The 25,249-nt window shown below is 42.3% G+C and overlaps 2 protein-coding genes across 3 annotated transcripts in view; both read right to left on the bottom strand.

Annotated features, from left to right (window-relative positions):
* The window catches only part of KDM1B (lysine demethylase 1B), a 132,340-nt gene that overhangs the window by 38,723 nt on the left and 68,368 nt on the right, over positions 1-25,249 (bottom strand). The window contains exons 11-15 of one of the 2 annotated variants that reach the window (XM_073566100.1): positions 23,932-24,069; positions 21,966-22,137; positions 19,089-19,216; positions 14,343-14,474; positions 13,500-13,574 (exon numbers count right to left, since the gene is read on the bottom strand). In XM_073566100.1, coding sequence (XP_073422201.1) covers positions 13,500-13,574; positions 14,343-14,474; positions 19,089-19,216; positions 21,966-22,137; positions 23,932-24,069 — 645 coding nt within the window. The remainder of the gene's footprint in view (positions 1-13,499; positions 13,575-14,342; positions 14,475-19,088; positions 19,217-21,965; positions 22,138-23,931; positions 24,070-25,249) is intronic. The other variant, XM_073566101.1, reaches the window with a different exon arrangement.
* LOC141081417 (uncharacterized) lies at positions 15,760-18,738 on the bottom strand. Its single transcript, XM_073566099.1, has 2 exons — positions 17,671-18,738; positions 15,760-17,453 (listed from the first exon to the last, which is right to left on the bottom strand). The coding sequence occupies exon 2, from the start codon at positions 17,444-17,446 to the stop codon at positions 15,821-15,823; it is 1,626 nt and encodes a 541-aa protein (XP_073422200.1). The 5' UTR covers positions 17,447-17,453; positions 17,671-18,738; the 3' UTR covers positions 15,760-15,820.

Genomic DNA, 25,249 nt, shown 5'->3' with positions numbered 1-25,249 from the left:
ATGTTGACCCTGCACAGCTAAATAGTAAATCCAAGGGTTTGGAAGTGCCAGGCCCCCTTCATCCTTAGGTCTCTGAAGAATTTTTAGTCTAAGCCTTGCCTGTTTTTTCCCCCAAACCAGATCTCTGAAAATGGAACTAATGGCACAGAACCACCTTTTGGAGGGAATCCAGATAGGGGCATTATTTAACACATATAATAGCTGAGGCATCAAAATCATCTTAATCAAATTGATTCTCCCCACCACTGAGATATGCAATCTGCTCCATGTCCATATTTTGTTTCTGAATTTCCCCAACAGCAGAACCAAATTGAGATCAATATAACTAGAAAGTGGAAGCGATACCTGAACCCCTAAGTATTTAAATCTCTGAACCACCGGTAGTTTCGGTCCCTCACCCTCCAATATGAGCTCACCCTCCCCGCCATCATCTGCCATATATTGGACTTCTCCCAGTTAATGACTAGGCACGACACATCTCCGAATGTTTTAAGAATGTTCATCACACCCAATAATGAATCTCCAGAATCCTCCAAGAAGAGCAGCACATCATCTGCATACAAAGCTATTTTCTATCTTCCCATATTTAACCCCTTAATGACCAGGGGTATTTTTGGTTTTACATTTTCATTTTTCCCTCCCCTTCTTTCCAGAGCCATAACTTTTTTATTTTTCCGTTTATATGGCCATGTGAGGGCTTATTTTTTGCGGGACGAGTTGTACTTTTAAATGACATCATTGGTTTTACCATATTGTGTACTCGAAAACGGGAAAAAAATTCCAAGTGCTGTGAAATTGCAAAAAAAGTGCAATCCCACACTTGTTTTTTGCTTGGCTTTTTTGTTAGGTTCACTAGATGCTAAATCTCAACTGCCATTATGATTCTCCAGGTCATTACGAGTTCATAGACACCAAACATGTCTATGTCCTCTTTTATCTAAGTGGTGAAAAAAAATTCCTAAGTTTGCTAAAAAAAAAAAAAAAAAAAAAAAAAAATTGCGCAATTTTCCGAGACCCGTAGCGTCTCCATTTTTCATGATCTGGGGTCGGGTGAGGGCTTATTTTTTCCGTGCCGGACTGACGTTTTTAATGATACCACTTTTGTGCAGATACGTTCTTTTGATCGCCCGTTATTGCATTTTAATGCAATGTCTTGGTGACCAAAAAAACGTAATTCTGGCGTTAATTTTTTTTCTCGCTACGCCGTTTAGCGATCGGGTTAATGCTTTTTTTTAATTGATAGATCGGGCAATTCTGAACGCGGCGATACCTAATATGTGTATGTGGGATTTTTTTTTTATGGTTTTATTTTGATTGGGGCGAAAGGGGGGTGATTTGAACTTTTAGGTTTTAATTTTTTTTTTATTTTTTTAAACATTTTTTTTTTTACTTTTGGCATGCTTCAATAGCCTCCATAGGAGGCTAGAAGCTTGCGCAACCCGATCGGTTCTGCTACATATGGGCGATGAGCAGATCGCCCATATGTGGCAGATTTACTGTGCTTTCCGCGCCGACCACCGGGTGGCGCTGAAAGCCATATGCCTGGAACAACCATAGAGGTCTCATAGAGACCTCTGGTTGTCCAGGCAACATGACGCCGACCCCGATCACGTGACGGGGGTCGGCGGTGACGTCATTTCCGGCCCGGCGGCCGGAAATGCTATTTAAATGCACGCTGTCAGCTTTGACAGCGGCATTTAACTAGTTAATAGGCGCGGGCGGACGACGATTCCGCTCGCGCCTATTGCAGGCACATGTCAGCTGTTCATAACAGCTGACATGTCCCGGCTTTGAGTCGGGCTCAGCGCCGGAGCCCTCATCAAAGCAGGGGAGATGTCTGATGACGGACTGTGTCCGTCATTGGACATTAAGGGGTTAAATCCCCTGACCGAGGCCTCATTTCTAATTGTTTGTGCCAACGGCTCTACCGCCACTGCAAAAAGTAGCGGGGACAGCGGACACCCCTGCCTGGTCCACTGTAAAGGCCGAAAATGTCTGACAATTGCCAATTAACTTTAATCTTAGCAGTAGGAGATGTATATATTAACTGTATCCATGAAATAAAAATTGGCCCAAACCCCTCAACACTTCCCATAGATACCCCCATTCAAAACTATCAAACGCTTTACGCGCATCCAACGACACCATCACTTTACGACCTCCATTGTCCGACGGCAGCTGTAAATTCAAAAACAGTCTACGTAGATTAATTGTTGTAGACTTATTTGGCATAAAGCCAGATTGATCCGGATGGACAATGTACTGGATCACACATCGGTTAGCCATAACCTTAGCAAGAATCTTAACATCTGCCGTCAGCAACGAGATGGGCCGATATGACTCAGCTACCTCCGGATCCTTACTCTCCTTTGGAATAACCACCACCGCCTCTCGTGGACATTGGCAGCTCCCCCTTCCTTCAGTGCCTCCTCAAAAACTGCCTTCAACCGAGTCATTGTCACTCCCTTTAATTGCTTATAGACTTCTCCCGGCAGGCCATCCATCCCAGGGGTCCTATTGCTTGTCATTGACATAATGGCAGATTCAATCTCCTTTTCCGCTATGGGCTCTTCCAACCCAAGTCAGTCACAATCTTTAATATTAGGGAGTTTCGCCCTCTCAAGAAAGTCTTTAATATCCCCTACTGAGGCCTCCAGTCCAGATGTATACAACTTTTTATAAAACTTCCCAAATTATCCCCTGTGGTTTCCAGCAGTAGCCCATCATCCGTCCTTAATTTGTACACATATGAAGAGTCTCTCTGTGCCAGCGACACCACCAAAAGTGTCCCATCTTTTCTCTCTCCTCATAAAGTTGCGTTTTCTGAAAAGCTCTTCGTCTCTCCGCCTTCTCCAAGTATAGCTTATTAACTGCTTCCTGGACCCCCCTAAGACTTTTGATTTTCCTCCGATGGGTCCGCCACCATATCCATCTCTGCCCCCTCCAATGACTCCACAATCACCTTATCCTTTAATCTAGCTTTAGATTTACACGTAGATATTTCCTGTAAGAGCAAGCCTCTCAGACAGGCTTTCATGGCATCCCAAACCACCCGTTTACTAGCACTGCCCTCATTGAGCTGCCAGTATTCTTTCATCTCCCTCTCTATGATTTCAATATTTATATGTTCGAACCATAAGGGGTGCATTCGCCATCCCCCCTCGCCCAATCCTCCCCATTGTCTTTTTAATAGATAATTCAATAGGCTTATGATCCGAAATTACTCTCGGGAGATATTCCACCCCACAGATCGTCAGAGTCATTAAATCATTGCCCAACACTATATCTATCCTTGAGAGGGACCCATGAGTCGCAGAGTAGCAGGAGTAGCAAACCTTATTCTCATTCCTTACTCTCCAAAGAGCCATCATCTCCAGTTCACTCATGAACAAACCAAATGGCGATAGTTTCTTTGCCCCTTTACCCACTCCCTTATTATGCCTGTCCCATCCTTCACCTATTACATTATTAAAGTCTCCAATAAGTAGCAATGGTAATCCCATTCCCTTCTTAAGTAAGCCAAGTATTTCCCAGTATCTTAGTCCTCAAGAATGGGGGTGGTATATACATCGCCGCCACACACATTTGCTGCCATAAATTCGACAAATAAAAAAAATTGTCCTTCACTGTCCTCATGACTCTACTTCCTCAAATGGTGTAGATTTCCCTATGAGCAGGGAGACCCCTCTGGCGTATGAAGAATATGTGGAATGATATGCCTTCCCAATCCACCTCCTTTGTAATATCTCCACCTTTTCCCCCCAATAAATGCGTCTCCTGAAGGCATATCACATCCGGCCTCCTCTTTCTAATATATTCCAGAATTGCTGCCCTCCGTGTCCCTTCAGATAAATCCTCTTATATTCCAGCTGAGTATTTTAATTTTATCCCCATCATATATACTCAGGTGAATAATTTCCCAAACCTTGTGAAATAGACCACCGCTGCATGTGCTTTTTGAAACTTATTCCAGAACTACAATAACCCATAAACATAACTTTGGTATATATATTTAACCTCTCCTCTCAGAGTGGGTAAACCTGCTACTGATTACCCTCCTAATGTTATCTCCAAGTTGCTATCAATCCAGCACCACCCCCCCCAGCAACTCCTCCGCATATACAGAACAATAATAATACAGTTTTTAAACATAAAACTATCCCTCCTAAGTCTGCACCCTATATTTAAACGCACGAACTATCAGACTCCACCAAGCGGTAATCGTCCAAATTTGTCATATAAATCTTCACAGTGGCTCAGTGGTTAGCGCTGCAGCCTTGCAGCGCTGGAGTCCTGGGTTCGAATCCCACCAAGGACAACATCTGCAAGGAGTTTGTATGTTCTCCCCGTGCTTGCGTGGGTTTCCTCCGGGCACTCCGGTTTCCTCCCACACTCTAAAGACATACTGATAGGGAATTTAGATTGTGAGCCCCATCAGGGACAGTGATGATAATGTGTGCAAACTGTAAAGCGCTGCGGAATATATGCGCTATATAAAAATAAAGATTATTATTTATTATTATTCATCTTCTCACTTCCCTCTTTCCCTTCCCGTCTTAATCTTCTTAGTCTTTGAGTCCAACCATTTGGTAGCCTCCTCCGGTGTTGAGAAAAAATGAACCGTGCCCAGGACCACAACCCTGAGCTTTGCTGGGTATAGTGTGGAGTAGCTCAATGTCAAGTCTCTCAGCCTCTGCTTCACTGCTCCGTACTTAATCCTCTGTTTTTGCACTTCAGCCGAGTAGTCAAGATAGATAGAGATCTTTTGACCATTGATACACATATCCACCTCTATGGCTTTCCTCAGTATAATATCTCTGTAATTAAGGATTTTGGCAGTAATGGTACGAGGGGGAGATCTAGGGGGAAGGGGTCTCATGGGAACACGATGGGCCCTTTCCACTGCAAACAATTTAGACAAATTGGTAAAACCAATCTTACTTTGGAGCCAATCATCAATAAACTTCATAGGATCAGTCCCTTCAGCCTTTTCAGGGATGCCCACAAGTCTCACAATTTTATCAGCCAAGGCAGCACATTTCTGCAGACATTGAGTGTGAGTCTTCTGCATCTTAGCAAGCTGATCTTCCAGCACACTCACTTTTTCCTCCACTGCACCTATTCTGGTGTCAACTTTATTCATGGCCGCTTTCTGTTTAGACACCTCACTTTTAACCCCATCCACTCTGTGTGTAAGGGACTTTAATGTGGTTTTACAGAATTTAACCAGGTCATAAATGTCCCGCAGCGTGGGCTCCCCCACTTCATGCTCCACAACAGCTTCCTGTTCCATGTTCTCCCGCTCATGGCTTTCTTCCTCCCCCCGCACCACTTCTTCTGAGTGTTAATCTTTATCTGTTTCATTCTCTCCATCATTCTCCCTCCTCTCCTCAGCCATCCCCTTCACAGCTCCCGCCACCCAGACATACTTTTCCAGCTTGGCTGCTACCTCTAGCCTCCTTACGTAGGAGGCATTGGCGGCGTCTGCTCTCTCCCTCGCCTCAGTGCTGCCGGCGCCATCTTGGGCCTGATTCCCCGCTCCTGACTTGGCATCCTGCTGTCTTTTCCGCCCCATCGCGGCAGTTCTTGGCGAAGCTGCAAGTTAGGGCCAGACTCTGCTCCCTTCCCCCACCAGCACCGATCAACACCGGGACTCTGAAGGGATTTCCGACAGATAATAGGCTCTGCACAGCCTAGTAACCCCAGCTGCCGTCCGTTCACATCAGGTGAATGGTGACAGCGATGACAATGTCTGTAAAGTGTTGTGGAATTTGATAACGTTATTTAAATAAGCATAATAAATAATTCTGAGGAACACAAACGTGTGCAGTCTGATTTTTGATCGGATAGTACATGGACAGCACACTGACCCATGTTATCCAACAGGGCTGTTTTATTTTTTTTCTTATACAAAGGCTCTCTGGCTGAGCACTCCATAACTCAGGCATTTTTTTTTTTTAATTACAGTATGATCCTACCTTCCCATATAACTGTAGGCTTCAGCATAAGAGATTCACATAAGGCAGGTTCCCAACAACGAGAATCACCTTATCGTGGCTGTGGGGTAAACATGAATTGGCCAATTTATGCGCTAAGTATTCTTAGTGTTTCCTATTTTATAGAGCTGTAATGTAATGCATATTTCATACATTTCATGTTTGAATGCTATAGTGCTACTTTATTTGTGGTTCATTTTTTCTCTTTACCCGGATTTCTGTGAGGGAAAAAAACCTACTCCATGCACTACTTTCATTTTATAAAAGGGTGAGACTGACCTATTCAAATGTATGGGTAAGAAAAAAATACAACTGGATCCCACACCGAACATCGGTGTGGCATCCAATCCGATTTTAACGGATACTTTTCTATTATGAACATAGGAGATTGTATTTGATAATGTACATTGTAGATTTATGAAGATACCGCACACTGATATCACACAGACGTAAAAAACGGACACACAGATGGCACATGGATGAAAATTCGATGAAAAGTGTCCGAAATTCATCCAGGAAACTGGTAGCACCACCCCAATTTCATACAATTCTCTCAACCATATAGCTTCCATAAATGTATGCCAGATATTGCAATGGGGTTAACGATATAGGGTACAAAAAAAAAAAAAAAAAAAAAAAAAAAACACATCTCTAAGGCTGGTTTCACATTTGCGTATTTTAGCGCTGGAAAAAAACGCATACGTGCGCATGCGTTTTTTCCCCCTATATTTAACATGGGTGCGCATACATGCGCGCTGGCATGCGCACGTATGCGATTTTCATGCGCTGCGTTTTTTTGGGGTATGCGTTGGTATTTTCCAGACGCAGCATGTTGCATTTTTTGGCCCTGGAAAAAAGCGCATGCGCACGTATGCGCACGTTTTGCGCTAAAAATGGCCATTATAGCCTATGGATGCGCATACGTGCGCACTGGCATGCGCAGGTATGCGTTTTTTTAGCGCTGCATTTTTTTGGTGGTGTCCACTTGTTGTCCTAGTTATAATCTTCTAAAGTAAAAAAAAAAAAGTCTATATAAAGGAGGTGCCTGCCAAAACTCTGCCACTACTACACTGACAGATTGAAGAGCAGACAGTCAACCAAGAACCCATTATATCAGCGAAGAATGTGAGTATATTACATTATATGCCTGTCCTTTTAAATTATGTATGTACTAATGATTTTTATTATTTTTACATGCAGTATGTCTTCAGAATCCGAGTATTCCCCATCGCGGCAGGAATTGGCGCAAGCAGACCGTGAGGTGATTATTTTCGTGCATCTGGTAAGTATATCTGCTGCTTCTCCAAATCTCTTACGTTTTTTTCAACTTTTTTAAGACATCGTCATCATCATCTTCTGCGGACGGGACTAGTGAGGGCGAAGAGCAGGAGCAGCGAAGCCAAGTCCCGGTGGTGATACGGAATGTAAGTATCAAATGATTTGTAATGTTCTTTATTTTTTATCTTCTATTTTTACTCTTTTTTATGTTTCTTTTTTTGTAACTTTTTATTCAATTTAAATTTGATTATTCTAATGAATGTGTTTTGTCTAGGTTCCACAACAGGATGAAGACGTCTACCTGGATAATGAGCAGCTCATCAGCCTGGTCCAGGAGCGTTCGCCGTTGTGGGACAGCCGTGACCGGCTGCACAAGGACATTGTGGTGACCCGGCGGCTATGGAATGAGGTGGACGCAGCGTTGATGGATGGCTGGGACAGCGCCACAGCATCCTCCAAAAAGGCGTTTAGTGAGTATTTCCCTGCTCTGTATTGTGCCGCAGTGACTGTTGTCCTTGACGGCACTGTTGGGTTTCGTGCTAGGCATATTCTAGCAGGAAACCCAACAGTGTCATCGGGGTCTACAGTGACTGCTTTGAGTATTGTATTGCTACATTGTGCCGCAGTGACTGTTGTCCTTGACGGCACTGTTGGGTTTCGTGCTAGGTGTATTCTAGCAGGAAACCCAACAGTGTCATCGGGGTCTACAGTGACTGCTTTGAGTATTGTATTGCTACATTGTGCCGCAGTGACTGTTGTCCTTGACGGCACTGTTGGGTTTCGTGCTAGGCGTATTCTAGCAGGAAACCCAACAGTGTCATCGGGGTCTACAGTGACTGCTTTGAGTATTGTATTGCTACATTGTGCCGCAGTGACTGTTGTCCTTGACGGCACTGTTTTTTTTTTAACAACAGTGGACAAAGTCCGAACACGTTGGCGTTCGATCAAGGACCGCTTCAAAAGTGATGTTCGTGCTGAGGGCCAGGTTCGCAGTGGATCTGCGTCAAGGACCAGAACTAGATACCGTCACTATCACGCGTTGCAGTTCCTAAGACCGGTCCTTGCCACAAGATCGTAAGTATTATAAATTTTGGGTTTTTATTTTTATTAATCTGTGTTTTTCTAATCCACAGCTGATGCTTCTTGTAAAGGCATGGTAGTAATGATTTTCCTTTCTTCCACAGCACCTGGAGCAGCACACTGCAACCTGGCCCTGGAGCGGTCCTTCCTCGGACGTCCTCTGACCCGTCCCAGCCATCCGACAGCCAGGAAGCACCTTGCAGGTCAACCACACACACAGCTGGTGACCAGGAAGCTGGGCCATCAGGTGTTCCCCTGTCCCAGGTCTCTGCCACTGGTTATGCGGGCACTACCCGCCAGCGGCAGAGGGCCTTGGACAGGAATGTCTTGCCCGAGTTTATGCATTTGAGCGAGACATTTAATTCCAGCCTCAAGTCACTGTCCGACAGAGTTGAAAGCGGTTTTGCACTCATGGAACGTGGTTTTAACCACTTTGAACACCGCTTCAATTCTGTAGAACAGCGCCTTGACCGTCTGGAGGCCGACCTCAACAGACCAGCACACCATTTTTTTAGTAAGATTGAAAAGGGCATGGCGGAACACCTTAGTCCTGATCAACAGCTGAATGTGCTGCAGGCCTGCAACAATGCTTTCTTGCAGGCTATGCAGCATAATCGGTACGGTCAGCAGTCAGTGGTGTCCTTTCCACCTGTGCCACCATTGACTCGCTTCACCTCACTACCGACTTGTGCTGCATACCACTGCACGGACACCTCTATTCAAAGCCAGGACACCCACCGTTACACCACCACAAGTCTGAGTGCAGCTGGTCACTTCACCGACACCACCATGGCAAGCGCTGCTCCTGTCTGGAGCACCACCGCCACTCCCATGCATGCGTGGAGCTCAGCCACCACTAGGCAAACATGGAACAGCCCTGCCGCTACAACAACATGTAGTAGCCCTGCCACCACCACTCTGCAAACCTGGACCATCACTGCCGCCACCAGTCCTCCTGCAAGGACGAGCACTGACAACGAAGAGCAGCAGCAGCAGCCACCTCAGCAGCAGCAGCCACCTCAGCAGCAGCCACCTCAGCAGCAGCAGCAACCTCAGCAGCAGCAACCACCTCAGCAGCAGCAGCAACCACCTCAGCAGCAGCAGCAACCACCTCAGCAGCAGCAGCAACCACCTCAGCAGCAACCACCTCAGCAGCAGCAGCAACCACCTCAGCAGCAGCAGCAACCACCTCAGCAGCAGCAGCAGCCACCTCAGCAGCAGCAGCAGCCACCTCAGCAGCAGCAGCAGCCACCTCAGCAGCAGCAGCAGCCACCTCAGCAGCAGCCACCTCAGCAGCAGCAGCAGCCACCTCAGCAGCAGCCGCAGCCACCTCAGCAGCAGCCACCTCAGCAGCAGCAGCAGCCATACCAGCAGCAGCCATACCAGCAGACGGGGGACCTACATTCAATATTTGCCCCTAGTTCAAGGCGAAATATATCAAGGCGGGCATTGGGCCAAAGTCGGTCCAGGCACACAAGCCTACGGCGACATGCCATTACAACTAATGTACCTGAACAGATTTCCTCTCCTCCAAGTGTTCCTAGTTTAATTCCCTTAACTGGACTACCTTCCCCCACAAGTTTTGTTGCCCCTTCCCCTCAAACACCGTCTTCAACTGCAAGTGTTGCATATTCCCTGCACACCCCCAAATTGAAACCATCTGCCCCCAAACGCCGGAAAAAATAATTTTTTGGTTTATTTTTGTGATAAAAAATAAATTTACATTTGTGGTTCACCATTACTAAGTTTCATTAATGTTGTTTGCGCCGCTCACACACACTGATGGGTAAATACATGTTAAAAACCAACCCAAGGCCTAGTATAGTCATATGTGAAATAACACGGACTAGTATAGTCATACCAAGGCCTAGTGTAATAACTCGAGTTTTACCAACTTGGATCTGGTTTCATGAAAAACAAACTGTTGAAACTTGTCTTAAAAATAAGTTTCTTTCTAGTTTCACCAGTTTGTTTTTTGTGAAACAAGATGCTAGTTGTTAAAAATAGAGTTATTACAGTAGGCCTTGGTATGACTATACTAGGCCGTGGTATTTCACATATTACTATACAAGCCCCAAGGCCTACTATACTCATATTTGAAATACCACGGCCTAGTGTAGTCATTACAAGGCCTAGTGTAATAACTATTTTTACCAACTAGAATCTGGTTTCATGAAAAACAAACTGTTGAAACTTGTCAAGTTTCACCCGTTTGTTTTTCGTGAAACAAGATCCTAGTTGGCAAAAATCGAGTAGGCCTTGTTATGACTATACTAGGCCGTGGTATTTCACATATGACTATACTAGTAGGCCCAAGGCCTACTATACTCATATTTGAAATACCACGGCCTAGTATAGTCATTCCAAGGCCTAGTGTAATAACTTGTAAGTTGGAATGGAGCAGATTACATTCATCCACTCAATGCTGACTTGTATTCCCCATGGACTTTCATTGGGGTTGGGTTTTGAGGGTTGTGTTTTGAGAAAATCACATACTTTGTTTTCAACTAGTTGCACAATTTTCTCTTGAAAAAAAATGGTTTCCTGATTCATGGCCTGCAGCTTTGCTCGTTCCAATATATTTCACGCAGACTAGCAATGCTGCATTTTAACTCATATGTGTATTTACCTGCCCAGGTGTGTGAACATCAAAAAATTCAGTTATACATGGGAACTTTTTTATTTAATTGGAGTTTAAAAAATATAGTGCACTCAGTAATGGTATCAAATAAGGTTTTTTATTACCATAAACAAACAAAAACATTACACCATTTCATCTTGCCAGTGCACCCGTCCTACATCAGAAATAAAGTAGGCCGCAAATTGGTCCCTCATTTGGCCAACTTCAACGGATGACCTGAGAGTGTGCTGAGTGAATTCAGGCAATGGGTTAGGAGCATCATCGTCCAGTTCAAAGGTCGGGTGCTCTTTAGCCATCACAAAGTTATGTAGAACCACACAGGCCTTCACCACCTCATCGACTGTTTCAAGTTTAAGATTAATGGCCGTGCCCAGAATTCGCCATCTGGAAACAAGAATCCCAAAAGCACACTCGACAGTTCTTCTGGCCCTGGTCAGCCTGTAATTAAATATTTTTTTGGTGTGGTCCAAGTCCCGGCTGGAGTAGGGTTTCAGTAAGTTTGCGCACATTTGAAAAGCCTCATCGCCAACCATTACAAAGGGCAGTGGCGGAGCTTCGGTGTGAGGAAGAGGCCGTGGCATAGGGAAATTAAATTGGTTGCCATACAACCTCCGGCCCATGTCTGAGTTTTTAAAAGCCTGTGAGTCATTACCACGGCCAAATGCTCCAATGTCCACTGCTACAAACATACATCCGGCATCCGCAATCGCAATGAGTACTATTGAAAAGTACTTTTTGTAATTATAGTACTCAGATCCCGTTCTTTGGGGTTTGATGATCCGTATGCGTTTACCATCAACAGCTCCCAAACAGTTGGGAAAATTGCATACTGTCCAGAATTTGTCAGCAATTTCCATCCACTTTTCAGCGGTGGGCAGGGGCATAAATTCTGGGCAAAGAACATTCCAGAGAGCCCGGCAGGTGTCAGCAACAATTCCAGACAAGGTAGAGATTCCAATACGGTACTGGAAGTGTAGTGAAGATAGGGTTTCTCCAGTCGCCAGGAATCTGTGAACAGACAAAGAAGTAAAATTAATATTTATGTATATTACTTTAAAAAACTATAAAATAAAATATTAGTACATTCACGAAAACTAATTACCCAAGGTTTTGAATACTAAATTTAAAAAAAAAACATCAGACCGCACCCCTTGGTTTTTAAAACATACCGTAATGTCACCAGTAGCCGTTCCTCAGGAGGAATCGCACGACGGAGCTGTGTGTCCTGTCTCCGGATGGATTGTTGGACACGAGCAAGCAAATCCATGAAACTTTCGTGGGACATCCTGATATAATCTGTAAATTTCTCCGGGTTTGCCTGTAGCTCGCTGTAGAGGGTGTGGTATGCCCCACGGCTCTCCCGGAGTTCAACAATCGGATGTATCCACATACGCCGCCGTCTTCGCTGCCTCTCTCTCTTCCTTTGTTCATGGCAAGCAACTGCATACGCCTGAGCCATCGCTATGTCCAAATCCAAGTTGAAGTGAAAACTCTTCCAGCGCAGATCCATGGTCACGAGAAGAATCAAGCAAATGTGAAGAATACTGTAGACAGGGTCTATATATTAACATACCACACCCACAATGAAGTCCCATTGGTCTTGTGTGTTGTTGAATGGTTGTTTGTTCATTTTTGTGGGGTTTTTCCAAAATCTGTAAAAAAACGCAAACGCACAAAAAACGCATACAAACGCGCAAAAACGCTGCGTTTTTTTCCTGCATGCGCATAAAAATGCTTGAAAAAAACGCAGCATTTGTATGCATTTGTATGCGTTTTTTTAATGCGTTTTTTTGCGGGAAAAACGCGCTGCAAAAAAAAGCAAGTGTGAAACTAGCCTAACTGACATGCCCCCATCATCAGTTTTCCTGCATCAATAGGTTGTATTTCATGGAATGGGAGGAATTGGTGTCCCGATGTTAATATTGATCTAGGCTCTCTGCACCTCTTTTTTTTTCCATAAATAAAGACCGCTGTAAATGGTTCCCACTTTTTATTGATACTATGTGAAGCGAAGTGGATCGGAGTGTCATGGTAAAGGAAGCAGTAATTATTAGGAAAATACTAAGACAATTCCTTAATAAAGAGTTAAGCTGTTCAAAAAAAGAAAGCCCCGATCAGCTGCACTGATATCAGCTATGTAGTAAATACTACTTTGGCCACAAAATCATGGCATATTTTTTCTTAAAACTCTGAAAGGTGTCATTCCAATCTGGGATTTCCCAATATAAATATATTGTAAATTGACAACAGCACAATGCTACTATCTATGGAAAGTTAGTGTGTGTGCCTACAGATTCTTGCACTGGCAGCACCGATTTAACAATGTAAAGACACTCCCACACACCAACCAGCAAAACCCAGTTGTCAGTTTCTTAATATATTTCTAGACGGAATAAGAGCATTAACACAACAACACATTGTTCCAAGAAAAGATGTCCCAGACCTGTAATTATATAGGGATCTTCTTAGACCACAAATGAGAAATTCTTGCAAGCAAAATATACCTTTTGTGCGGTGTATAATTTTCCATCTGCTGTTGTTAAAGAGATTTCTGGTCCTCTGTAATTGATACTTTTCACCTGTGTCAGAGAAAGCATAAGCATGATATGCAGTGGATTATCAGCAAGAACGTGCAAACTTATGGAATCATCAGCTCAAAGACTAATTTTTGTTTTACTTAATATCCCCAAATTCATAATTGGCGTGGCCAGTTTGAAAATATCAACACTGGATTCTTGGTAGCTTCCTAGCTGTTTCCCTGAAAAGATGTTCACAAGCAGTTTTCAGGACTACATAGTGTTGAGAAAAAAAAATATTCTAGCTGCCCTGAACCAGCATTCAGTCCGATCCGCCGAGGTAAATGGAGCAATCTTTACTTCTGCACCAGCCATTCTGGAACCTCTTGAACATACTAGACTAACATCATGACCTTGAAGTGCAATGCATGTCAATTTGCTGCGAGAGGACTAGTGACTAGGTCTCACGTGATGTCACAACATTGCGGGTCTTAGTAAGTGCTTGCTTTGGATTGGGCTGCCACGGAGGACAGGAATGGTTGCAGGACAAAAGTAGACAGAATATTTTTGCTCAACTTTAGGACTAAACAATCAATAACCTATTCATAAGAAGGGTCATCAGTACAAGACCAGTGAGGGTCTCACATGCAGCACCCTCACCATCAGTGGATATCTGCTCAGGCAATGGCCATGTGTAAGCAGTGTATGAAGCTTTTTGTCCACTGTTGGGTACAGAAATGTATCTCCTATTCACTTATTCTTTTCAGTGGTCAACAATGGAAAAGCAAAATAACCGCAAACAATTTTGCGGCAAGTTATCTTCACACTTACAGGTGACTTGAAGTGAATATTTAGTCCTTCTGCCATTTTGTCAGTGATTATTGAATAACCGGAAGTCAACATTGTGTGATCTCCAGCAAACTGAGCAAAGAATTCATTGTGATCCCAAGACCGAGCAGATACCTATCGACAGCAAACAAAAACAGAAAGCAATGAGCATATAAATAGAGCCTTAAGCCCCCGTTACACATAACGATGTCCCAGCGATCCCACCAACGATCTGAAATGATGGGATCGCTGGGACATCGCTAGGCTGATCGCTGGTGAGCTGTCACAAGACAGCCCCTCGAGCGATCAGGACCAGCGACGCTGGACGCTGGTTTCTAATGTAAACATCGGGTATCTAAGAGCCGCGCGGCTCCTGGATACCCGATGTTTACATTAGAAACCAGTGTCGCTGATCGCTGGTCTCTCGCTGCCACACGCAGCAATGCGTGCTGGCCAGCGGGAGACCAGCGATCGAAAAACGGCCCAGGCCGATTGAGCACGATCAGCGATACCCGGCAGGGGGGGCCGGTCGCTAATTCCCGTCACACACAGCGATCTCGCTGGCGAGATCGCTGATGTGTCACAAAATCAGCGATCTCGCTAGCGACGGGGCCTTTATTCCTCTTACCAGACTTAAACATGTCTATACCAAGGAGAAATATCTGTACACCAATTAGAAACCACACAAGTATGGCCATCCAACAGTCACCATATATTACTAGCGGTAGACCTCGTACTGAGTCGGAGAAAATTGCATTAGTCATAATGAAAAATTAAACTCCAGTAAAGTGATAAAGCATTATTACAAACATTACACTAGCCAATAAATTTTATACCAGGCTATTTGCGCTCCCAAAGGTGTAGGATCCAAGGCTTCTTATTATCCAAAAAAGGTTTTTAATATTTCCTCTAGAAAATGCACATACAACGCGTTTCTACAGTATAAAATGTCATCCTCAGGCAGGGTGGATTTGATTTAAATCTAACTGATTTAAATCACGATTTAAATCACTAGTCAGTAAGGCTTGATTTAAATCAGTGATTTAAATCAAAGTTTCTACCTAAACTAGTTCTTGCTACTTTAACATGCAAGTAGATGAAGATTTTTAGAATCACTTTTTATATTACTTATTTCTCCCCAGTTTAATGGGTTAATCATTCATATTTGGACACCACTGTTCTGTTGTACTTAGGAAGGAGAAAAATAATCCTGACCTTAATAACAATTTAAATAGATTTATTCAACTGAAACAATAACAACATTACAGCATAAGTTATTTGCTTAAACAAACATCCATGTTTGTTAACTAATTTGGCTAAACAAAGTGTATATATATATATATATATATATATATATATATATATATATATATATATATATATATATATATATATATATATATATTTTAAGAACCTTAGATTGTCAGCCCAGCCGACACATGAAAAACTTAAATACTACTGTCCCTGCTGTCCTCTGTAGCTCACTTGTCGTCATCTTCATCATCTTCTTCTTTGTTCCTATTCATAATCCGGAAAAGAAAAACAAGCTTTCCTGCTTTATTGGGTCCCAACCGATTTCTCAATTTAGAATGAATGAGTCCAAAGGAAGAGAATATTCTTTCAACGCCTGCAGAAGAAGCTACTGCTGTTAAAAGTGAAATCATTACTTGAACAGTCTCTAAATCCAAGCGCTTAAGTGACTTCCACCAGTTTACTGGTGTGACCTTCCTTAAAATATCTTCAGCAAACATATATTTCTTGAATGGTTCCCCCTTAGCTCTGAAGTTTATTATAGTTGGCATTAAAGATGGATGATTGCTGGATACCCATGTCATAGCTAACTCCTCTTCCTCAGCACTTAGGTTTTGACCCGGATATTGGATATTGACAATATTTGCCAAAAAATGAGCTGGAGTCAGTGCTTGTCCCATTCGTTTGTTTACTGCTTGTAATTTAATTCTGTCCATGTGTAGTTCTGTTTTTAAGTGTTCACTCAGTTCCTTCCAAATTTCAACAGCATCCGCAATAAAACAGCTATTTTCCTGTATTTTGTTTAAAGCTTGAGAGATGGGTTTCAGGAAGCTCAGCATACGTTCAACATTTCTCTTAAGCCCAATGTTGAGGATTTTGGCCGTGACAGTGCCATCTATTTTATCTCGATTTTCTTCACAAAGTGTCATCAGAATAGGCCAGTTTTTGATATACTGCTCAAAACAGTCCACCACAGAGTTCCATCTAACATCTTGTGGGAGCGTTAGCTTGGTTCCACCCATCCTTTTCAGAGCTGCTGCAGCAAAATGATTATTACGGAAGTATTTAGCAATTTCAACAACATTAGCCTTTATTTCTGGAACACTTAAGTATTTGGCTAAGAGGTGCAGCAAATGAGCACTGCAACCATATGTTATTAGCAGCTTTGTATTCCCTCCCTGCTCTTCTAAATCTCTTCTCATCTTGGATACGTTTGCAGCATTGTCAGTGACCAAACTACGTACTAGACATTTGAATTTTTGTTCACATGTAGTTATAGCTTTTACTGCCACTTCTTGTAAGAATTCTGCTGTGTGTGCATTTCCTGACGTATCAGTTGTTTGTGCAAGGAAGACTTTACCTTCTTCTGTTGTTATACAAGCACATACAATAGGATCATTGTGGACATTACTCCACCCATCAATACTTAGGTTAACAATTTTACCCTCCAGAGCTGTTGCACATTGCTCCATTTCTCTGTCATACACTTGATCCAGCAGCTTCCCTGCAACATCAGCTCTGCTGGGTGGACTGTATCCTGGTCTCAGTGACTGAACCATATTAATGAAATGTGGGTTCTCAGTCAAACGGAAAGAAGAGTTCGTTGCATAAATAAACTGGGCAATTTTTTCATCAATCAACTCTTTTTCTAATCTGCTAGTTCTTATCACAAACCTATCTATGGTGGTTCCAGGAGGTAAAGGTTTTTTCTTCCTTTTGGGTGATGGTGATATGTGGCTGTGGGTGTCTGATGATGATGCTGCTGCTGCTAATGAAGCACTATCCTGGATGGATAACTCTGAAACTGTAGAACAGGATGATGGTGATCTTGGAGGTGGATAGTTTCCAGAATCCATGAATTCCCTTAAACAAAAAAAGTCAATGCTGTTATTTTATTGTTTATACAATTTCTGCTTATTGTACACAACACATCACTGCCCCTGCCCCAAAAGGAATATTTGTTTTTTCTTCATAATTGTACCAAATGACAGTAACATGCAGTAATAATAAGAAATATAATTTTTCTCACACATGACAGTTCAGTCTTTAGAAATAGGATTCAATAAAAATGTTTACCAACCTGAAGATCCTGCCTGTTCAGAAGTGTTTCTTTGGTCATCTTCATCACCGCACTTCTCATGATGTTGCCTCATTCGCGCCACCAGGCCTTGCATCTCTTTGTTGCATCGTTTGCATTTTGCACGCATGCCTGCCTTACCGATAGGCGAAGGAAAGGAGCTTCATTAAAATATTCCCAAACTGGGTCTCTTTTACGGCCTGCTGCCATAGCCATTATAAGGAAAGAATGTAATAAACCTCAGATTGTACACACAAACAGATCCAGACTTGTCTGTCTGTGGCTATGCTGCAGTATTGTGCTCAAAGTTTCACTTTCATTTTCTTGTCTGCTTGCCCTTCCTCCTCCTCACACTTAGATTCACATTCTTCTTGTGTTGTGCAGATCTATTCCACTCCAAACAATCAGAAACATATTGTCTAACTTCTTGGACTTGGCACTGAAGGGGTTGATTCTGTATTCATAGGTTTGTAGAACAATAGGATTAAGGTCTTTTTCTCAACTCTGTTCATGTTGTAACATTTTTGCCGTGAAGAAGAGGCTGGGACCTCTGCGGAGTCAAATTCAGTTTTGAGAACTGCGTAAGTAAAGCGAGCGTCTGTGATAATATAGGAGAGAAACTGCCCACTAATCCTACAGAAACCTCTGGAAGAGCATGGCATTGTGAATGTTACACATATACAGCCTTTATTCTACGGAGTTAAACAACTCAGCTTTATCTCATGATGGAAGAACCTTTGGATGGTAAAATATTTTCCTCAAAAAGCAGTTTATTGAAAAAAATCCGATTTAAATCAAAAAAATCCAATTTAAATCAAAAAAATTCGATTTAATTGATTTTTTAAAAAAATTGATTTTTATCCACCCTGTCCTTAGGTATATTGTGATAAGTGTTCCAAAATTGTGGATAGCTTTATAAGAAGTAGTATTATGCTAAATAGGGTGTGGACCACTAAAATAACTTCCTAACAAACCCACTATAGAACTGCTAAACAAGTAAGAAATCTACAAGAGGACATAATGATAGTAAAAGCAAATGCATTATATAAATATATAAAAAAACATGATTGAAATTAGATTATAACAGATAATATATAAAATATGTTAATGAATATCATAAAATTACAATATAATTATATAGCGAATTTAAGTGGTTATATGTGACTAAAATACACCTAATGGTCCTAAGTGACCTATATGCAAGATATCAAGATTTAAAAAGGTGAGTGACACTTATATTCACCTAATATCTAATTATACATTTAGATCGGTGCGCTTTCATTCCAACCCTTTTAAGAGAAACATTACACTATGCAAGACAAGCAGAGATTTTTGCCATAAATACATTGAAAAATATGGCATTCGGGCCAAAAACCCTTTATATGAAGCCTCATATTTATGTCCCCCCTTATGATACTTGCATTGTGCAGATTCGTTCCACAGGCATATTCTAGGTTGCTGAGGTGAAACTGTAAAACTTTTTCCTCCACTTCTTTAAACTGGATTCCAGATTCCTGAAGAAAGGTCTTGTAGATCTCCTTTATCTTATCTGTAAAAACAGAAAAAATACAGCTATTACAAGACTAATATCAGAAGCCGTGACGGAGAAAGCAGAGCCTTACATATATATTTTATTAATTCTCCAAGAGAAGTATATAAGCAGCAAGGATAGCGAGAAAATATAGATGCAGCCAATTAAAGGTGAAAATAGAATGATACATGCAGATACCACCCAAAGACTTGCTCAGAGCTCAGTGCCCCCTCATTGGTATTCTTAAAGGGAATCTGTCACCCATTTTTTGTGATATCAGGTAAAGATATTACCCAATTGTGCGTCCCATAAGTAGTCTAGTAGTACCTTTCATAGCCCCTGACCCCCCACCTTTGACGCAAAAATACCTTTTTAATCTGTTTTTCGATGTATGCAAATCGCCGCGGTCCAGTCCAATGGGCGGGGCTTATTCTCCTCCCCCCCTCTCCTCTCTTGCCCAACGCAAATGTTTCTTCTTATTACTGCGATCACGTAGGGTTTCCGAGCGTGCGCATTGAAAAGGGCCGCCGCGCGTGCGCAGTATGCTTTGCCCAACTGTGGGCAAAGCATAAAATTAGTATAGCGCATGCACCGGTTATTTTGTATCACTTTCTATGCCCCGGAAGTCTTCCAAGGCACGCTGTCTGTTCCTGGACGCCAGAAAACTTACTAAAGCCCTGCACATTACACCGGAAGCTTCGGATAACAAACCAGCATTTTTTTTATATTAACTCCACTCGCCGTGTTTGGAGGAAGAAGGATGAGGAGTTCATTCCCAAGAACACCATCCAAACTGTGAAGCACGGTGGGGGAAACCTCATACTTTGGGGGTGCTTTTCTGCAAAGGAGACAGGATGACTGCACCGAATTGAAGGGAGGATGGATAGGGTCATGTATTGCGAGATTTTGGTCAACAACCTCCTTCCCTCAGTAACAGCATTGAAGATGGGTTATGGCTGGGTCTTCCAGCACAACTATGACCCAAAACACGCAGCCATTGCAACTAAGGAGTGGCTCCATAAGAAGCATTTCAAGGTCCTAGAGTGGCCTAGCCAATCTCCAGACCTGAACCCAATAGAAAATCTTTGGCAGGGAGCTGAAACTCAATGTTGCCCAGCAACATCCCTGAAACCTGGATCTGGAGAAGACCTGTATGGAGGAATGGCCCAAATCCCTGCTGCAGTGTCTGCAAACTTAGTCAAGAACTACAGGAAACGTCTGACCTCTGTAATTGCAAACCAAGATTTCTGTACAAAATATTAAGTCCTGTTTTTCTAATGTATCAAATACTCATTTAATGCAATAAAATGCAATTACGTAAAAATCATGCAATGTGATTTTCTGGATTTTTTTTAGGTTCTGTCTCTCACAGGTGAAGTGTACCTACGATAAAAATTACAGACCTCTCCATTCTTTGTGGGTGGGAAAACTTGAAAAATCGGCAGTGTATCAAATGTTTATTTTTATCAATGTATATGTTCTTCCAGGCTGTAATAATATAACATCTATTTTGTACATGCAACGACTTAATTGATTAAAATGTTTGTTTTCTAGCATGTTAAATAAAACAAATACACAAACAAACATGCTCTGTGTACGTATGTATGCAGGGGCGGACATACCGCATGTGCAGCTGTTGCGGCTGCACCGGGACCTGGAGGTGGAGGGGGCCCCTGCAGGACGGCTAATAATGCGGGCAATCTGGCCTGATTATACGGCCCAGAGGCTCTGGGGGTCCCTGGCAAGATTGCCATCACATGCGGCGGGCAGGGAGAGATCCCTGCAGCTCCGCTGCCTGCAAGAGAAAGTGGCAGCGGAGCAGAGCTGCAGCGATCCATCCCGCTCAATGCCCACGCTTCCTGTCTCTCACACAGTCAGCAGGTGAAGGAGAGGGCAGTGATGAGGAGAGGGAAGTGATGGGGGTGACTGAGGGCAATGATGGGGTGGTGGGCGAAAAAAATCAATGATGGTGGCAGTTAAAAGGACAATGATGGAGGTGGTGGGGGAGGAGGAAATGATGGAGGTGGTGGAATGGGCAATGATGGGGGTGGTGGTGAAGGCAATGATGGTGGCAGTGGAAAGTACAATTATGGGGGTGGGGGGAGAAAACAATGATGGAGGCGGTGGAAAGGGCAATGATGGGGGTGTTGAGGGAAAAGGCAATGATGGAGGTGGTGGAAAGGGCAATGATGGGGGAGAAAGCAATGATGGAGGCGGTGGAAAGGACAATAATGGGGGTGGTGGGGTTATTTTTGTTATTCACAGCGCCCTCTTTGATTACATAGTCCCCCCTCTTATTAGCTATAAAATGACTGCTGATGGAGGAGCCGGTGACCAGACTACCAGACCATCAGCTCCTCCATTAGAAAAGAAGCTTTCCAATGCTCCATCAGCTATCATTGCATTATACAGCCAACAAAACAGAACGGTATGTAATAAAAAAACGGGGCTCTATATAATCCAACATGTAAGAGATGGTGCCGTACATAAGGGCACTGTATAATAAGGGACGGCAATATACATAATAAAGGAGACTATGTAATATATATATGTTTAGGTATATTTGGAAATTATATATATATATATATATATATATATATATATATATATATATATATATATATATATATATACACATATACATATACATACACACACACACACACACACACACACACGTCGCCATAGAAGGAGAGGGGCCCAGACACATTTCTGCACAGGGGCCCCAAGCTGTCAGAGTCCGCCCCTGTATGTATGTATGCGATACCTCCAAGTGGGACATCTTGATGCTGACTCTTGTCTTTCCTCCATTCTGAAACAACATCCAGGATGGCATTAAAATGAAAATCCATGCGCTTGTCGATAGCTGAATCAGTTAACCTTCCTCCTTCCTGAACTAAATCACACTTTTCTCGAAGTTTCCGCATTTTAATCCCAGTCTGTTATTATACAAATATAAAAATAATGAATGAGATCAGAAAAAGAACCAACAGCAAAAAGATAGCATACAAGTAATGGTTAAATCAACATCAAATTTTCTCTGTTATGCTTTGCTAATGAATAAAAAAAATAAAATCACATTCTGAAGCAGTTAAAAGAAACTGAAAAACACAGACTATGCACAACAATTCGTTTTCATATTGCAGGGTGTACATTCTTTTTACCATTTTTTAAAACACTTTTTAAGTAGGTTCTGGAGCAGACCCAGTTCCCATGAGCAGTTTCTTTTAAAAGAAACTAGTTGTTCTTACTCAGGATCCCCTGGTCCAGCGCTGAGTCTCTGCCACTGCTCCCAGTGTCTGTTACTATTTGCAGGTCATGTCAACAGTGCTGCAGTCAGAGAGCTTAGTGGCGCTGAGCCACTTATGCTGTCTACTCTGGAGTCGAGCTGCTGAGCTCCCCAATTTGCTGAACCGCTGTTGACTTGACATCAGTGCAGCAGACAATAATAGACACACCAGAAGCAGCAGTGGAAACTCAGCGCTAGACCCGGTAGGAATGAGTAAAACACAAAGGTTTGTGTTTTAGGTTTTTTGGAAGCAAACTACAGGGACAGTTTTTCTGAAACTGGAAAAGCCCTTTAAAAAGTAAATAGAAGAACGTTGACATGTCAAGTTTTTGGCTTGGGCACGTGTGGCTTCTTCACTGGGCAAGTTGGCAGATTCGTCAGAGGTCAGACACACAATCATCAAAACCTACCTGCCCACAAACGGCCACTTCACAGTAAACAAAGAGGAGTTCTGTCTCTATACTCTGTGTATATTTGGTCGCAGTGAGACATTTAATCAGTTGGGTTTCTACATGTCGGACCTAAAGGATAGGCTATCCGTATAAAAGTCCTGGACAGCCCTTTTAAATATCCTTGCAAACCAAAATGAAACCAATATTTAACGGTGAAGAGAAAATAAAATTAGAAATATCTTGCAAGGCTTACAAAAAAAATTTCAAAATAAATTTCCATTTTAGGTGTGGTTTTACATAAGTCTTGTGTAACGGAACAATTTTTGCACTTGGTTACAGCATATGTTTCACAAGGACTTTGGGTTATGGGAAATGTTTTTATAATCCCAATCACTTTTAGGCATATACTCCCCAAAAAAAGGCAAAGCAGAGCACACAATCGCTCTGCCGTCACCATTGCAGTCTATTGGACCTGTCAACGGATCCCGTTTTGAGGGGGATTTCGGACGTATGCCCCCAACAGGGACACAAAGCAAGGTGAAAGCATACTAAAACCATAGTTCTTGCCCAGAATTTGAACACATAAGGGATACCTGTTCTCAATACAGAATATTTAGAATTGGGGTGAACTATTGGTCATGGTAAAATTCTTTGAGGAGGATTTTGCTCAGAGTAGTTTCTACTGTGGGAACATGGTATGACTCAGTTAATAACTTCAACTAGGTGGGAATTCGGTTATGAAACCAAATATATACAGATGCCTTCATCAACCTTTAGGCCCTTGATCATTCACCTCTGGGACAAGAGAGGTGTTCATCTCAATGTAATCCTACTCACTAAATATCCCAGCTCCTTTTTTTTATGGTTTTCTACCTAAACCTGTGCCAGTTACATAGAGTAAGTGTTGTGGAGTCTGTTTCATCCTCTAAAACACAAAATTTTATATTAGGTTATTGTATTCTCTTTTACATTTTTTGTTTTTGCTTACAAATTTTTATTTTTTCCTTCATGCTAACAATTAAGTATCAAAGACATTCACCACAGAAACCCACTTGCTCACACATTATTGCAATGGGGTTGTTGATGCAACCATTCACAATCTGAGCTCCTTTCCCAACGGTGACGCCCTTAAATGATCTGTCATCCCAAACTCTACCGCCAATTCGGTCTCTTGCTTCAAGTATCATCACCTAAAATATAAAGTAGAAATCTAGAATTATTCCAATAATGTACTTAAAGCTACGTGTGTACAATATAAGCAGCAGGTTTCCTAAAGGGGTTTTCCAAGAATGGAAGGAAAATTGACTAAATAGCTTATACCAACTTGTACTCACCTGATAAATCTGCCGACATTCTGATGGTCAATCACTTGCATCAGCAGTCTCGGTCTTCTAAGGCCAAATGCACACTCAGTATTTGGTCAGTATTTTACCTCAGTATGTGTAAGCCAAAACCAGAAGAGGAACACTCAGAGGAAAAGTATAATAGCAACACGTCACCACTTCAGGATTTTTCACCCACTCCTGGTTTTGGCTTAAAAATTGAAGTAAAAAACTCAACAAATACCGAACGTGTGACAGTAGCCCAGTCATTGGCGGTAGAAGTCACATGGGAATACAAGCACATAATCGTTACAGCAAGGTAAACAAAGACAACGCAGACCACCAGAGCTGGGGCAGATTTATCTAGAGTAGAGGTTATTTTGGCATTTTATGCCATTTCCTTTAGTTACTTTAATTACGCTCTCGGAAAACGCTTAAGCTTTATAAAAATTGGACAAGAAGTTTCTCAACCTTTTAGTAAATCTGGCATGTCACAACAACTCAGTGAAAAAAAAATGCATCTTAGTTCGGGGGCTTCCGTTTAAGACTGACATATAAAATGCTAGCCGAAGCCAATGTGAAGAAGCAGCAATGTCAACAAAATATTGATAAAAATGAAATTCATAATGAAAAAAAGTACTTGCTGCAATTAAAGGACTAAATATGGACTAGTCGAAAAAAGTTGTATCAACAAGACAAAAGGTGATCTGTGAGGACCACAGATACGACCAAAAAGTCCATCAATCTCAAAAAAAAAAAAAAAAAAAGTAAATCTTTATTGAACAGGTATACAAAGAAACAGTGTCAGTGAGTACAAACATTAGGCACAAAAATGCCATAAAAACACCAGGACGCCTGAACCCCTAATATCACAAATTGGCCCCATACACCTCATCATAGACCAGAGAATAACCAAATGGTACATATAAATAATGATGGATATAGTGCCCATAGGCCACTGGCCCAAATATAACAATGGGTACCATCATATGTGCAGCCTGATAGATAACAAGTAGTAACATATAGGATGAAAAATAAGGCTAATATT

Source organism: Dendrobates tinctorius, unplaced genomic scaffold (assembly GCF_039654945.1).
Source record: "Dendrobates tinctorius isolate UK_male_01 unplaced genomic scaffold, ASM3965494v1 ptg000004l, whole genome shotgun sequence".
NCBI classification, from domain to species: Eukaryota; Metazoa; Chordata; class Amphibia; order Anura; family Dendrobatidae; genus Dendrobates; species Dendrobates tinctorius.
This window is presented reverse-complemented; position numbering and strand designations above follow the sequence as displayed.

What these genes read in the sequence shown, in the direction of transcription:
- LOC141081417 (XM_073566099.1), bottom strand. Translation starts at nt 17,446, where the DNA reads ATGGATTCTGGAAACTATCCACCTCCAAGATCACCATCATCCTGTTCT.